We start from the raw sequence: 17,227 nt of genomic DNA, 5'->3' as shown, positions 1-17,227 counted from the left end.
GTTCCAGGGGACAGGGCTGTGGCCACGTGTCCCCAACCCCTGCCTCGACTTCACTTCATTCCTCAAATCTCCTGTCTCAAATCTCTACCTCTTTCTCTCGACACTTATCCCTGACTGCAAGCCACCCGGGTAACCCAGGATGCAGTCCATTAGAACACCCTGCACTTGTCACATCTGCAGCCAAGTCCCATCACAGGTCCCGGGGGCTGGCGAGGACATCTGGGGGCCCTTTCCACCCACAATCACCGGGTGCCCAGCACAGGGCCTGCCACCAAATACGGTATCGGGAGTGGAGGTCCTGCGGTGTTACAGCGAGACACAGCCAGGCCTGGCGACCTCGCGCCACGCTCTGCCCCCAGGGTTGCACGGGCTCGGCAGCTGTTCCATACGCTCTCCACATACCAGAGCACAGTGTCACCCAGTTGCACGGCCCCACATGTCACCGGCAAACAGTCATCGAATCGGGAACACACGGAACATTTGGCTTGTAAACAGCGAGGTCTCTAGAGCTCGTGGGCTGGGATCCCCAGTGCAGGGCCAAGCCCCTCCCCTGGGTCTGCCATCCGCCCGCACTCACCAGAATGCACTTCCCGGGCTCCAGGCTCCAGACAGAGCCCTCGGTGTTGACCTTGTGGGTGAACTTCCCCTCCATCAGGACACGCTCCCCATTTTCCTCCAGCACAGCCACCCGGATGGAGCTGCTGCCAAGGGCCACCGAGACCTGCGACAGAGCAGAAGAGAATCATTTCATGTGTGAAGGTGGCGACCTAGGTATGCTCTGGGAGGGGACGATGGTTCCCAAGGCACCTGGCCAAGGACCACAGGACAAGACGCAAGACATCCTCGAGTCACCAGGCATTCGGAACAAGAAAATCGGCACATGGTCACTCTAAGCAATGAGACTGGCTGACATGTGGGATGCAGACGTGTGCCAGTGCTGCTTTTCCACGAGGCCCTCTGCAGTCCCGGGGACCAAACCCCAGGGGCAGGCGGGCACCCGTCCCACCTGCCACCTTGCAGGAGCCCGGGCCGCCTCTGAGGCTCAGCCTTCCCCAGGGGCCGGGTGCTCGGTTCTGTCCGCTCCCTGGGAAACCCACTCGACAAGCCCAGCTCTGTCCCTTCTCTGGGACTTCGCGCTGGGGTGCCCTCTCTCTGGTCTCTATAAGCACACTGGGGGGCTGCTGGGCATGGGCTCCGTCCTGTGTGGACCTGGCAGCAGGCGCCAAAGCCGGTGTGCCCAGGAGTCACTGGGTCAGTAACAGGACAAGGAAAGCACACAGGACTCTATTTCTATTTGTTTCACTTCCTCTTTTTAAATTCTGAAATCCTTGTGTTTTATAATGTAGAAGTCTTTTCATCATAGTATTTGCATAATGTGTGTGTGAAACGAGTGGCCACTGCAGGGGACCTGGCCTTTCTAACGCCCGAGGCCACTGGCAGGCAGTGCTCATTAAATGCTTACAAACAGCTTGAAAAGAAAGCCTCTAAGTCACAGGACTTTCAAATCCGAGTTTCCATTTGTCAGTGGCACCTGCTTCTGTGAGGCGTTAAATATCCCATAAACAAGATGGACATGGGGGAGACGACTTTCCTGAGCTGTGACGTGAGGGAGGAGAGGAGGGGACAAAAGTGCTGCCCAGAGTAAGTGACCATGTCACTGCATCCACACAGGCTCCACACAAACCCAGCTTCCGGGAGGATTAACTGTTTACTCGGCTGGTTCTGCAAAGCCAGGGCCACAGCCTAGCTTCACCCCCACCCCACGCCCACCCCCACACCCACAGGATCCAGACCCTCGAGGGCCAACCAGTGTCCCCAGCTGTGGACGGGGGTGTGCAGCACACGCCTGGCCAGCAGGGGGAGGCTCAGCCCAGAGCAAGCTCTTTTTAACAAGTCCAACTCTCCCAGCCAGCCGTGCGGGAAACAGTCACGTCCCAATGTGGGCAAGCTGACACGGGAAGGACCAACGCTCCAAGGGGAAGCCAGCTAGGGGATAACTCCTGGAGGTCCGGTTCACGACACCAGGAGATGCTCTGGGAACAGGTGGCCGTCTCCTGACCTCTGCGACCCAGAGATGACAGGAACAAAGCCAGAGGAGAAAAGACCAGGACAGTACAGGGACGAGTGACAGGTCCGCCTCAGGGAGCCCACGGCCTCATGGGGCTTCCAGCTGACAGCAGGCACAGAAGACCCCTGAGGGGGAGCAGCTCAGTCAGTTCGGGACAGCTGTGCCAATGAAAGGGACGGGAACCCACTGCTGGCTGTGCTCCAAACAAAGAGACCAGCAGCCTGAGGGCCCCAGTTGGGTGCCCAGCTCCCACACACTGCGAAGCAAGGCCGGCCCAGCAACCCTCGGCTCTCAGCGGCGCCAGGAGGAGCAGACCCCAGACTCAGAACAGAGAAAGTCAACACCGGCCTGTACTCACAAGAATGAGGAAAACACACTTTTCGATAAAAAACCTAACAGAGAACTAAGGAGTGTGTCCTCTGAAGAAACCAGCAACACGAAAAGACAGACTGAGGTAAAGAAAATGAAACAAAAAACTGCAGAGCTAACTAGGAAGGAAGGATATTCTGAAATGTTTCCAGTGTGCACCTTCAATAGACCTGAGAAGATGGGACACCGGTGGAGCCAGAAAACAACATGAAAATAGAACCAGACAGGGAAAAAACACTTAAAATGCAGTGTCAGCAATAAAATTTTCCATAGAAAAGCTAGAAGATAAAATCAAAGAAATCCAGGTAGAGACAAAGACCAGTCCAGGCAATGAACGTGGCCTCCGGAATGTAGGACAGGGACAAGACAATTGCCAGGGCGTAAGAGAAATGTGTCTTCAGGCAGAAAGGGCCCACTGAGGGATAAGCAGAGTGAAAGATGAATTATACAAACGTGTGAAATTTCACAGCACCAAGCATTTTAAAAAGGTCTGAAAAGTTCCAAAGAGAAGGAAAAAAGTTTCCTTACTAAGAACCTGAATGGACGAGTCTGTAGGACCAGTAACACTGGGTGTAAGAGCCTTCCACCTCCTGAGGGGAGGATTTTTTCATTAGAATTTCTACACACACCCAAACTATGAAACAAGTGAAAGGCTAACATAGCTACAGGTTAAGACACTCGAGAACTCTGTATTTACCACATATCATTTTGAGCAAGTTACGTGAGGCTATATTACAACAAAATGAGAATGAAAACTCAAACAGAGGAAGCTCCTTGGTGAAAGGAATCACGGGTACAAACTTCTGGTCATCAGATGAGTCAGCCTGGGGTGTGACTTACTTAACCATGCTGCACTGTATATCTGAAAGTTGCTAAAAGACGAAATCTTAAAAGACCTCATCATAAGAAAAAACTTGTAACTAAACTATTGTGGTGATCATTTCACAACACTGTACACCTTAAACCAATACCATGTTATATGTCAATTATATCTCAACAAAGTTGGGGGTGGGGGGGAGAGGAAGATCCAGCAGGGATCCACAAAGCAGGGATCTTAACCCAGTGCAGTGACGGACGTCCCAAGATGGAAGCCGTACCACAGAACCAGGAATAACCAGGACAGACGAGTTAGCAGTGAGCGGGCTTTCAAGAGAGGGATCTTCAGGAAGAGAGTGACTTCTACACAATGCAGAACACGGCTGAGAGTCTAGGTAATTCTGAGGGTAGGACAAAAGCATACTATTTTTGACAAGAGACGAAGAAAGGCAGCAAGGAACTCCAGGAAAACAAAAACTACACAAGAAATTCCTCATCCAAAGGGGTTAGTGAAAATGGTAGAGTAAGGACTTCCAAAACAGCAAGAAGAAACCTGCAAAAATGATCAATTATCCACTTTTTCTGAACTCTGGAAACTAACCAAAGGTTTGCAGAAACCCAGGTAGCAAGAAAAACAACTGTGTCTTGGCCAGAACCGCGAGCTTTGTGACATTTTACTTGCCCTAGACCCATCCTCACTCTCCAGCCTCTCGGCAGCCCACGTTCCTGGTGCTGCCTGGCAGCCACCAGAGGGAGTGCATGGCTATGCAGCTCTTTCAAAGCTTCGTTCCAAAGAACTGCCATTATCTGACTGTATGACAGTTCCCAGGGAGACCCCACTTGCAAGGCTGTCTGTTTTTGAGCAGACTCAGAAAACCCTTTATCCAGGGAGTGCTGAAAACAATTATAGGCAAGTGTTTTAACTTCGCAGCTGACTGAGGTCATGGATGACAATGGAGGCAAATGAAAGAAAAAGCTGGGGAACGTGTCCACGGGGATGTTGAAGCACTTGGAAATATTCCTGGGAGTGCAGAGGGCACATGCTCAGAGAAAGCATGCAAAGGCCCTAAGCTCTCACCACTGGCTGCCTCAGACTCTGCATGAGCAGGTGGTGAAGGCTACGGCAGAATTCTGTGCTGGAAGGCCAAGCGTTAAAGGCACGCCCCAATGAGGACATGGAGCCTCTTGACAAAGACAGATTTACCGGTTCCAACCAGTCATCTCTGTCCAATCATTAGCCAACCACTAAGCTGCCCATGCAGAGATGTCACTGGCCACACACAATAATAAAAAACACAGACTTCAGAGAATTAGTTCAGAAACAAACAAGAACAATTACATCAAGTCCCCAAACAACAAACCATGGGGAGACGGGAATCTCTGATTTCCAGAGTTGTGACACTGTTATTTAAAATGCCCAGTTTTCAACAAAAAATTACAAGACTCACAAAGAAGCAAGAAAAGATGACCCATGCACCAGGGAAAAAAGCAATCAATAAAATCTGTCCCTGAGGAAGCCCAGACGTGGACTTAGTGGAAAGTCTATAGATCAGCTGTTGTAAATATGCTCAAAGAGCTGAAGAAAACCACATGCAAACTAAAGGGAAGTATGTGAATAATACTCGTAAGGAGAGAAGAGCAATAGAGTGATGGATATAATTTTTTTTTAAAGAACCAAAGGCAAAGTCTGGAATTCAAAAGGAAAAAAATTAGTTAAAAATGCACTAGAGGGTCTCTTCTAAGCAGATTTAGGCAGTTAGAAGAATCTTCAAACTGGAAGACAGGACAATTGAGATTATTCAGTCTGAGGAAGAGACTGAATATTTTCTTATTTCAACCTTATTTCTTATTTCAATCTTGTTTCTTACTTCAATCTTATTTCTTATTTCAATCTTATTTTTTATTTCAATCTTATTTCTTATTTCAACCTTATATAAGAAGCACAAACCCAGAGCTTCAGAGACCTGAGGGACGTCACTAAACACACCACCACACGCACAATGGGAGTCACAGAAGGAGAGGAAGAAAAGGCAGAAAATATTTTAAACAACCATGGGTGAAAACTTCCCAAATTTGACCAAAAAAATTAATCTAGAGATCCAAGAAGCTCTAGGAACTCCAAGTAGAACATACTCGAAGAGATTAAGACCTAGATACATCAAAATCAAGGTGTCAAAACGGTCAAAGACAAAGAGAGAATCTTGAAAGGAGGAAGAGGAAAGCAACACGCCACACACAAGAAATATTCAAGAGTAACAGCTAATTTGTCATGAGTAACCATGAAGGCTAAAAGGCAGTGGGATGAAGTATTCACAGGGTTAAAATAAAGGGAACAGTCAGTCAGCCAAGAATTCTGCACCCAACAATTCTATTCTTAAAACATGAAGGCAAAGTGAGATTTCTGCCTTTAATTCTTATTATTCTAATGTAGCATACGTGAATCCTTAAATGTTATCTGAATAAATTCTCCATCTTTGAGAAAAAAAATGAAGGCAAAATTAAGACATTCCCAGACAATTCATTAGAGAGAATTCATCCTTCACAGGCCTGTATGTTCTCGCATAAGCCCTAAAAGAATACTAAAGGGAGCCCCTCAGATTGAAATAAAAGGCGACTAGATGGTAACCTGAACCCACATGAAGAAACAAAGCCCCAGTGAAAGTAAACAGAAAAGACAACCTAAGTACATCTCATGTAAATCTTCATGACTTTGGAGTAGCAATGGTTTTGTAGATGACACCAAAAGCACAAGCAACCAAAAACAAATAGACATATATGAATAACTAAATTAAACTTTATAAAAATTATCTTTTGTGCTTCAAAAGACACTATCTCTCAAGAAAGTGAAATGACAACTCACAAAATGTGAGAAAATATTTGCAGGGTATTTAGCTAATAAAGGTATAATAAGATCAAGAGTTTAAAAGAACACAATAACTCAACAATAAAAAGACAAACAACCCAATTTTAAAATGGGCAAAGGACTTGAACAGACAATTCTCCAAAGAAGACATACAAGGGCCAGCCCGGTGGCTCAGGTGGTTGGAGCACCGAGGTCCCCGGTTCGATTCCCACATGGGCCAGTGAGCTGTACCCTCTACAGCTAAGATTGTGAACGACAGCTCTCCCTGAAGCTGGGCTGCCATGAGCAGCTAGAGGTTGACGTGGGCTGCTGTGTGCTGCCATGAGTTGTCCGGTAGCCAGCATGAGCGGGAGGCAGCAAGTGTGAATGGCCGGCAGCCGGTGAGAGCTGCCATGAGCAGCTGACCAACTTCCTCAGCCGGGGAGAGCACAAGGCTCATAACACCAGCATGTGCCAGGGAGCTGTGTCATACACAACTAGACTGAGAAACAACGGCTTGAACCGGAGTGGGGCAGTGGGGGGCTGCGAGGCGGAAAAAGGGGAAAGAAAAAAAAAAGAAGATACACAGGTAGCCAGTAAGTACACGAAAAACACTCAGCATCATCAGTCATCAGGGAAACACAAACCAAAAGCAGTGAGACAGCACCTGACAGTCATCAGGGTGGCAACAAAAAGCAAACCGAAACAAAAACAGACCCAGCAGATGTTGGGATGTGGAGAAAGGAACCTCACGTATTTTTGCTGGATATGTAAAACGGTGCAAGCACTTTGGAATACAGTTCAGCAAACTCCTCCCAAGGTGAACCATGGAGCAGGACCCACACCGACACATTCCAGGAGAACTGAAAACGTGTCCACATATGGGCATAGCAGAAAAGACTGGGGAGCATGTGGGTGCACGGGGAGCACAGAGATGGCCTCATCCCACGTGACAAGTGCTGAGACACCAGCAAAGGACAGCACGGTGGTGCCAATGCAGGAGCAGAAGTCCAGACACCTTGCGAAAGAGCTCAGGAGCAGGGAGAGGTCCTGTTGGGGGCCAGCGCCCGTCACCCTGACGTGCTGATGAGGCCCCTCTAGGACCAAGAACGATGCCAGCAAGCTGTGTTCCCTTCTGCACAGGAAATAAGGTCAAACACACCCGTGAACGCACTGTGTGTACAAATGCCCGAGGAACACACCCACATTTACAAGCCATTTATACTGACCACGTCTGTAATTAAACGTAGCAACTGGCTCAAACCCAGAACACCCAGTAACACCCCCAACCGTCCTTATCCACATATGACAGTAGCAGATGGTGAGGATATGCTAGACCACTTTCGGGTGTTTTTTTTTTTATTTTTTTTAAAGATTTCATTGGGGAAGGGGGACAGAACTTTATTGGGGAAAACAGTGTGTACTTCCAGGCCTTTTTTCCAAGTCAAGTTGTCCTTTCAGTCTTAGTTGTTGAGGGTGCCATTCAGCTTCAAGTTGTTGTCCTTTCAGTCTTAGTTGTGGAGGGCGCAGCTCAGCTCCAGGTCCAGTTGCCGTTGTTGCAGGGGGCGCAGCCCACCATCCCTTGCGGGAGTCGAACCGGCAACCTTGATGTTGAGAGGACGCACTCCAACCAACTGAGCCACCCGGGAGGCAACTCAGCTCAAGCTGCCGTGTTCAATCTCAGTTGCAGGGGCGGAGCCCACCATCCCTTGCAGGACTCAAGGAATTGAACTGGCAACCTTGTGGTTGAGAGCCCACTGGCCCATGTGGGAATCGAACTGGCAGCCTTCGGAGTTAGGAACACAGAGCTCCAACCGCCTGAGCCACCGGGCCGGCCCCTAGACCACTTTCTTAAAATTACAGTTTTTAAAAATCAACATTAATGTCGTTTTCGGCATCAGTTCTATCTCCCTGATTTTGTTCAGTTTCAAGTTCTACCTGTTCCTTCGTAGCTGCATTTGGGAGTGCTGCTACCTAATCAAATACAATAGAAGATCACTTTCAACTGATAAAACTCCTACTCTGTTAGGCTGCTAGCTAGTGACAAATGAGATGGGACCTTCCATGAGTTCACTTCCATAACAATTAAACTAGAAACCATTAGAATTTAGATAAAGCTCTCTAATGGGATAAGAAGATCAAAGTGAACTATGAGGCAGCAAAAGTTCATGGCCGTGAGCCCACCAGCCAGACGCAGGACCTCACCAGTCAGCAACGACCACCCACAATCTCCCAGAGGAAGGAGAACATTTAGGAGGAAATTAATTCACTTGTCACTCAATGTCATCCACGCATGACTTCTGTAACAATATGACATTTTCCACTCAAAAGAGGACTGATCAAGCAGGGCGGGGGTGGGGGCCGGGGCCTCATTACTTTGCATCTCCAAGAGATTTCTCATCTGCAAAATGAGAGGTTAGACTAAAAATCTCTAGTCCTCAATTTTCCAGCATTAAAATCCTATGGTTCAATGAGATGTCACTCTTACAGCTGACATCAGCCATCACACCAACATCTATGTCATGACCCCTGCTCCAGGCTCCCGAGGCAGACCTACCCACACCGCTAGTGCTTCAGACCACAGCTCAGTTTTGAGAAGTTCTTCCTTGAGGTCCACCAGAGCAGTCTCCCCTTATCTGTCCCCCACTACACTTGAGAGGCAAGTCCATTTCCACAGAAATCAGTGAGTAAAGGAGAGGCAAGGCTGCAGCTGGAGAAGGGGGCCAGGACCCATCCACCAACAGGCAGTGTCTCCCACCCGCACCCCTCCAGGAAGAGCTACCAATAGCCCAGAGCAAGCGAGCCCACCCGCTGAGCAGCTGCAATCACCAGAGGCCAAGGAAAAAAACCAAAATAAACACTGCTGACAGGTAGCCAGTCCAGAACAAAGGTGACAACTAAGAAAAACCTTAGACCAAGAGATGGCAAAAGCCAAGAGATGCAAAATAAACTCCTCCCCAAATTTTAAAAAAGGGCAGTATGACTGAAACACTTAGATCACTAAGAAATAGAGAGACTGTGAATTCTTGGAAGATTACAGTATAAAAAGAATGCCATGGGAGAGGAACACTATTGAAGGAAAAACAGAAAAATTCAACCGTGTACATTACATAAATGTCTAACCACTATGCTGTACACCTGAAATTAATATACAACAATACTGAATGTCAACTGTAATTGAAAAATTAAAAATGGGGAGGAAAAGGTGAAGGGGAATAAGAGGTCCAAGTTTCCAGGTATAAAACAAATCATGGGGCTGTAACGTGCAGCGTGGGGAATTTGGTCAATAACATTGTGATAGCGTGGGACGGTGTCAGATGGCTGCTGGACTCATCATGGCGATCACTTCTTTCGGTGTACAAATGTTGAATAACTGTGGAGTACCCCTGAAACTGATGTAATACTGTATCTTAATAAAAACCTTTGAAAAACAAAGAAAACCTGGGGCTGCCCGGTGGCTCGGGTGGTTGGAGCGCCATGCTCCTAACGCCGAGGTCACCCGTTCGATTCCCACACGGGCCAGTGAGCTGCGCCCTCTACAGCTAAGATTGTGAGCAACGGCTCTCCCCAGAGCTGGGCTGCCGTGAGCAGCCGGAGGTTGGCGTGAGCTGCCACCGGCTGCTGTGTGCCGCTGTGAGCTGCCATGGAAGTGGGCACACCATTCCAGCAGTCAGTCGCAAGTGCAGTTGAGAGGCATGTGACAGCCGTCCCTGAGTGCAATGGGACTAAAGGCAGGACCTCAGGACACACTGTCTGTGGCAGAGCAGGATCATGACACCGACACCCTGATCACTAGCGTGGACATGGGACACGCCGTGTTCACGGGGCAGCTTTCCTGGGCGGCTGTGGCAAGTACAGAGAGCTATCAGGGCACTTGGGTCCCCTGCTGGCTTTAGGCTGGTTTTAATGGCGTCCTTAGAGAGAGCTCCAGAAGCCCCTGGAAAAGTTGGAAGACAGACCAGGAAGCCACAACTTTTTCGGCCAGCAATGAAGCATGAAGTATGGTCACCAACACTTTTCATAATTTATTCAGCTGCATACAAGTCAATCCGACCAAAAATGAAGTGGAAATCAACTTCTAACCCTCAGCCACCCTAACAGACGCTGGACAAAGCAGCCGGCAGGAAGGCCAGCGTGCCCCACCACGGCCTACCACGACTGGCGGGGACATGGTCAGCAGGAGCGATTCCCAGGGGATGACCACTAGTTACCTGGTCAACTGGATCCTGAAGTCCAGGGACCAGGGGTCCGAGCCCTGGCACGTATCCTGGGATGGGGTGGGGGAGGGAGGAAGGGAGGAGTGAGCAGTGGTGCTGACGGCGGCCCCACCTCACTCCTGCACATGGCAGGCCTGTCTCAGGGGCAGCCCGGGAGCCAGCAAGGGACCTGTGCTTGGAGCCTCAGCACAGGGACCAGCGAGGCTCGGAAGCCGCCTAGCCTGGATCTGCACACATACCCAGACCAGGAGAAGCTGCGGCCATGTGACGTGGTGGTGATTCCAGAAGACATAAATGCAGCCCAACCTGCATGTCGCGTGCCCCGGGGCCTTTCTACAGGAGCAGCGGTACTCACTTGGAGGGGGGAGTGGAGCGCAGGGAGCAGACTCCTGGCACCGAACCGTGCTTCAGCAGTTCACTCAGCCGTCACCCACGAAGCCTCACTTGGAGAGCGAGGCACAAGACTGGGACGTGCGCTGAAGAGCCACATTAGCTTGGATGACCCAGTGACTTCTGCGGCCTCAGCGTCTCACCCATAAAATATGACAGATTACTCCCTTGGCTGCAGGGCCTCAGGAGGACGAAGTGTGGACACAGTTTGCGGCACAACCAGTGTTCTATACTGAGGACACAACAAGCTGACAGGCCACTTCACACATTGCACAAGGATTTTTTTCTTTACAGTGAAGCCCACCTGTTTACAACTACCTACAAATCATGTCATTCTCAGTGGGGTTCCCCAGGACTTGGCTCCCTCCCACGAAAGGATGCGAATGAGCTGGAGGTCCACTCAGGCTGTGAATGTGACAGCCCCACGGGACGTGGCCTCCTGATCAGAGGCCAGCTCAGCCGAGCACAGAACTGCGGGTATCTGCTCTGCCCTGGGGACCACACTTCTCCTGCACTGAAGCCGCCTTGCCCACTGGTCGTGTCTTCCGTGGACACTAAATGCCATACAGGAGGTGAGAACACTGCAATTAGAAGGACGCATCTCAGGCGCTATGCACACAGCACAGGAAGCTGGCGAGCCGGCCGGGCACGCCCCACTCCTGACCTGATGGGCTTCAACAGGCAGGTGGGGGTGATGGAGGGGAGACCTGGGAGGGAGAAGACGGGCAACAGCCGTGCGGAGGAGAGCGGCATGAGCGGCGGGAAGGGCCCGGTTACCTGCCTGCCCTTCACCACGTGCTCGGGCACCGGCACCTTGAGCTCCAGGTCCGTGTAGTCCTGCGACCAGGTGTAGTTCTCGCGCACAGCACCGTTGTAGCTGTCGGGGTTCCTCTGGAACTGTTCCTGTCCCCTGAGAAAGAACCAGAGGTCAGATGGCAGCATGGCACACACATGGGCAAGCACGGGTCTCCCGCTCTTCTGAAAGCGCTGCCCAGTCTCGCTTGCATTTGCATCTCTGAGCCCGACTTCTGACCCACTCAGCCTCCCGGGAAACCCCGGGGGGGGGATAAAGGGGAGACCTACAGGCGCGCCCGAGTGCAGCTCCCTCATGGCAGGTAAAGCGTTGCTCCTGCGGTCCTCACGGAGCTTAGAAGCTAGGCCAGTGCCCTGGCCAACAGCCTTGTGGATAAAAGCAGCCCGTCGGTGGTGCCTGTCGCTGCTCCGCTCTCCCCTAGGCCACGCAGCGTCCCTCCGCTCAAGCCGGCCGTCAGCTCAGGGGAGGACGGCCTACAGCCCAGGGAACCCCGCACTCCAGGCAGCCAGTGCTGGCTAGCCAGACAGGCCCGCCGGGAAGCTGAAGTTGGAGATAAAGTGCAGTAGCACATGTGCCATAAAAGTTGGTGACCAGCGTCCAACTCAGTCTGAAAATTAGTACGTAAAATGGTTCTGCGGGAACCAGAATTTCGGGAAAGCCAAGTTCCTCTATAAGGGTTCCAGATAACACATGAAAAAAATATAACAGGGTGAAAAAAATCACAATCTGCAACCACAATGGGACATGAGTCTGCACATGGAATGATCTGGAACAGGTGCCTCCGCAGCAGCATCACATCCACGCCATCCCCATCTGACCACCATCTATAGGGAGCAGGACGGGCAGAGACCACGTTCATCACAGCTGTCAACATGCCAGCAGCCAAGTCCAGAGTTTGGAAATGACAGCAGATGAAGTTCTAAGTTTCTTTACAAGTAAGACGCGTAGAGAGGAGAAGGGGGTTATTCCAAAGGAAGAAGACACAGCAGCCAATGCCATATCTGCAACGTGAAAAGCAACTGTAAAGACATTCTGAGACAATCAGGAAAAGCTGAACACACACTGGGCCCTGGATGACAAAGGGACGATGGATTTGGAGGCTGTGGTCATTACATTAAGTTTGAAGATGGGTGAAATGTTGTGATTTCTGGGATTTGTCAAAAACAGACACACAGGGGCGGCCAGATGGCTCAGTTGGTTAGAGCACGAGCTCTGAAAAACACAGTTGCTGGTTTAATTCCCACATGGGTCAGTGAGCTGCGCCCTCCACAACTAGAGTGAAAACAACAAGCTGCCGCTGAGCTGCCAGAGGGCTGTTTGGATGGCTCAGTTGGTCAGAGCGCGAGCTCTCCACAACAAGGTTGCCAGTTCAATCCCCGCATGGGATGGTGGGCTGCACCCCCTGCAACTAAAGATTGAAAACGGCAACTGGACTTGGAGCTGAGCTGTGCCCTCCACAACTGAACTGAAGGACAATGACCTGGAGCTGATGGGCCCTGGAGAAGCACACTGTCCCCCAGTATTCTCCAATTAAAAAAAATTAAAAAATTAAAAACAAACCAACAAAAAAGACACACAAGTGAAGTTGGGGTAGGGACCGAGAGCTGAAACAATAATCATGAAATGCTATGGGAGGAAGCAGGGGAGCTGGTGGCGCTCAACATGCTGTCCCCTTCTGTGTCATCTGAAATTGGAAGGGCTTGTTTTGGCGTCATAACCAGGAGAGGACCTGCTGGGTGGGTGGTGAGTCAGGGCCCATACTAAGAGACAGGCAGGCCCCGACTTCCAAGGATGCCCAGCAGCTCAGCTCCAACATGCCATTTGCCAATTAAACACCATGAGTGAGCAGGCAGCTCGGCCCTGTCATATTCCCCTGCGTGTCAGTGCTCACTGGCCACAGGACTCATTCCTGAGACCCCTGATCGCCTGTCTGTCCTTCGCCTGGTTCAGGTAAGTGCTCTGTGTATTTTTGATAAGAATTCTTTGTTGGTGTTGTAGTTTACAAAGGTCTTCCCCTGGATTACAAATTGTCTCCCTACTTTCTTCAAGATGCTAGATTATCACTATAATTAAGTGTCTCAGGTCCTTAAAGGTTCTCCCCTTCCCGAGCTTGGAGGGGACTCGCGCATCCTTCTGCCAAGAATGCTCTCTCCAGGGGCCGGCCCGGTGGCTCAGGCGGTTGGAGCTCCATGCTCCTAACTCTGAAGGCTGCCGGTTCCATTCCCACATGGGCCAGTGGGCTCTCAACCACAAGGTTGCCAGTTCAACTCCCACAAGGGATGTTGGGCAGCGCCCCCTGCAACTAGCAATGGCAACTGGACCTGGAGCTGAGCTGCACCCTCCACAACTAAGACTGAAAGGGCAACAACTTGACTTGGAAAAAAAGTCCTGGTAGTATACACTGTTCCCCAATAAAATCTAAAAAAAAAAAAAAAAAAAAAAGTGTTAAGAATGCTCTCTCCTAAATTTTTAATCTCTCTTTTTTGGAGTTATTACTCCCTCTGCACTCAGCCTTGGTTTCCTGTGTAGTCTCTTCTCTTGACCAGAATTTTGTCTAAATATAAAGTCCAGCTGAAAGACACAGAAGGGCCAGCCGAGGACAGGACTGGCTGTGGTCACCATGTGCACTGGCCCAGCTCCGCCAGGAGACTGTCCACCAACCATCAGGAAGGCTTGGTTTAACAAAAAAGTCTCATAAGAAGTACACTGTGAAAACTTCCTTTCCACATTTTAAAATTAATTTTGTAGTTAAAAATATGAGATGGTTCTGTATTTACATCACATAAATGATGCAAAGTACTTGGAGTCTCATAATATGCCCATGAGTAGTTTGATGGGTGTTAATCCAAATTTAGGGGCACCTTTGAGAATCTGCAGATGGTCAGCCGATATTTACTACAAACTCTTTAATCAACTAAAAGTGGAACTGTTATACTGAAAGTTTTTCTTAAATCATGTTAATTATTTTAACAAGGGAAAGAGGCATTCCAATTTTTGCAAATACATAAATGTGAAATATACATTTTAAAACAAAAATTAGATAATCTAGTCCATAAATGTATCCATTGAAGAATGCTGAATTCTTAGCCTCTAACTCAATTTTCTATTCCTAGTCATTCAAAATCAGAAAATTTACGACCAGCTTGACTATTTCAGTACCCTACCCAGTAGACTTTCGAATTGAACTATAACCAACCCAGAGAAACCAGCACTCAGAAGTGCAGTGTCTGCCTACTGGGGACAGCCACACACGGCCAGGAGGTCCAGTCAAGGTGAAACAGAACCCCCACTCAGCAGGTGTGTGCCAGAAGCTACATCCACGCCCCTGGCTCTCGTCCCCTACCCTCCTTAGCCAGTAGCTTCCCCAAAGAACGCTCAACTGCGCCACTGGCCTCGACTGACCTACACGCCCAGCTTCAGTGCCACCAACCCCGCTGTCCCCACCCCATCCTATCAGGACCCCCACACTCTCACTTTGAAAGACCCACCTCACATCACACTTGTGACTCACAGGCTGTGGCCTCATGGGTCTCTGAAACTGTTCTACACGAGGTGAGTATGACACCATGTCTTATCAGCAAGGCCCACTGTGGTTTCTGGGTCTGCCACACACATTTTGGGACACAGCAGGTGGCTCTGAAGTCACCCGGTCTGTATCTCTGACACTGACATCAGAAAACAAAACAGCCTTGATAAGTTCAAGTCCTGCTTCAGATGACAAGGGTTTGACAAAGTTCAACATCCGAGCAGAGAGATCAATAAAAGTAAAAATGGGAAAAACGGGAAAGGAGAGAACGGAAGGGGTGGTGGGCCTTCCCTGGGCCCAGGGACAGGAGCTGGTGGAGGCTCAGGCCGCCGTGTTTACCGCAAGCTGGGGAAATATGTGCACCCAGCCCAAGCAGAAAGGTGCAAAATGTCATCTGTCAGTGCCAGGCTGCCTGCACTGCCAGCGTGAGGGGCTTTGGGAAAGAGACACCTGGGCAGGGACAGTGTGGTCACTGCGCCAGCAGCACGCTGACCAGCACTGCCAGAGGCAGTGTGGCAAGCAGACCAGGGGACCAGGCCAGGACACCGGGGAGCTCAAGGTGGTAAAAGGTCTTGAGCCAGAAGGAATGGCTCTGTACTGAGGGCTGAGAAAGCCAACTGTTTTCAAGTGGATGTAAGGCTTACCTGTTCTGTTCTAGAAGTGTTACTGAGGTACTGCCTGAAACACTGTGGGCCAGGGGTTGGCCAATACAGCCCAGCCTGTTGTGTAAATAAAGCTTTATTGGAACACAGCAGCAGCGATCCATTTACAAAGCATCTCCAGCTGCTCTTGGCTCCAGGACAAGCGGCCTGCAAAGCCTGAAATATTTACCAGCTGGGCTTCAAATTAACTTACGTAGTTTTGGAATTTGGGGGTTAGTTGTTTTCTTTTATTTGGCATTTTTCAAAGAAAATATTTTTAAGTAAAAAAAGAAAATCTTCTGAAATCAGTTTTAATCAATAAAACATCTGCAATGAGAGGGGCTCCTGCCACTGGGCCAAGTGTCGGGGAGGAGGCTCAGGATGGCACCTGGGACTGGCCGCCTCCATCCTGCCCTGGGCAGGGGTAGGGCGGGACAGCCTCCAGACTGACGCAGAGGGAGGGGGAGTCCAGGAAAGACACAAGCCCAGAATTAAATGGAGCCCAAGCGGGACGTCAAGAATGACCACGATGATTGTGAGGGGGAAGAAAAACGAGGGGAGGGGACACAGCCCCTGCAGACAGCTGGCACTCGGGTAGCAAACTGCCCCAGTCCTGATCAGGGTGGGAACGGGGAGAGGAGGGCTGCCTGACAAACGGGGCCAATGCACAAAACTCAACCTAAATGAGAAAAGAACACTGTACTTTACATTTCTACGGGGAAGTGTCTTTACTACATCCAGGTAGAGAAGCAATAACAAGATGCATCCCGTCAGAGGAAAAGACCGCTGGTTAAAACCTAAATTCGCTGTAATGCTTGAGTGTGGGGTGGCTCCAGGGAGGAGGGAGCGGACCTAGTGTTTGAGGCACAGAAGCCGTTTCTACAATCAGCAGCAGAGGCAGAACCTCAGCCAGGGCTGCAACGAGGACATACCACTGAACACTTGGCGGCCTGAACGTTTTTTGGTCGATTCTGCGTCTGCGGCTGCGTTCTCTCCTCCTCCCCGTTGCCCCTATTTCCCCAACCCCCCGATTTTGAAAAGCAAATGGAAGGGCCTTTTCCGTCTGTGTAATTTCCCCGCTGGCTGCAGCGCTCACAGCCCGACACAGCAGATCCTGGTGATGTTTGCCCACTTGCTTTATCTGGAGGGTCATCACTTCCTGCTCCTGCTGCTTTGGGGCAAACAGCGGCGAGCGGAGGGCTTTCCACCAGCGCCAAGGCGTGTTTCACAACAGTCTGAACGTGGGGGTGCACGGTGCCGGCCACACCTCCCCCACAGTGAGGCAACGGCGGCCTTGGGACTCTGGCTGTGTCATTCCCACGTGTCCTCCTGCATAACAGTTCCCAGCAGGACTTCCAGCACAAGTCACGCGATCAGTGGGGAATCAGGCCCCGTGTCTTCAGCGCCAACCTGCCAGTCTCAAGAAGCATGTCACCCACATCAAGTCATAGAGGACTCGCCTGCCCCAGGTCCCCAAAGCCAGCTACTGGTGCCATGGGGACACAGCCCTCACTCGGGGGGCTGACAGGCAGTGGGTGACACGT

General features: G+C 50.3%; 1 protein-coding gene and 1 long non-coding RNA gene across 2 annotated transcripts in view; both read right to left on the bottom strand.

The window, feature by feature from the left end:
- The window catches only part of NUDCD3 (NudC domain containing 3), a 38,548-nt gene that overhangs the window by 8,599 nt on the left and 12,722 nt on the right, over nucleotides 1–17,227 (bottom strand). Inside the window, exons 3-4 of the mRNA XM_074312109.1 lie at nucleotides 11,480–11,612; nucleotides 578–721 (exon numbers count right to left, since the gene is read on the bottom strand). Of these exons, the coding sequence (XP_074168210.1) occupies nucleotides 578–721; nucleotides 11,480–11,612 (277 nt within the window). The remainder of the gene's footprint in view (nucleotides 1–577; nucleotides 722–11,479; nucleotides 11,613–17,227) is intronic.
- Nucleotides 7,418–11,473, bottom strand: LOC141567007 (uncharacterized). Its single transcript, XR_012489406.1, has 2 exons — nucleotides 10,307–11,473; nucleotides 7,418–10,032 (listed from the first exon to the last, which is right to left on the bottom strand). It is a non-coding gene; the product is annotated as an uncharacterized LOC141567007 (long non-coding RNA).

Source organism: Rhinolophus sinicus, linkage group LG09, assembly GCF_036562045.2.
Source record: "Rhinolophus sinicus isolate RSC01 linkage group LG09, ASM3656204v1, whole genome shotgun sequence".
Classification (NCBI taxonomy): domain Eukaryota; kingdom Metazoa; phylum Chordata; class Mammalia; order Chiroptera; family Rhinolophidae; genus Rhinolophus; species Rhinolophus sinicus.
This window is presented reverse-complemented; position numbering and strand designations above follow the sequence as displayed.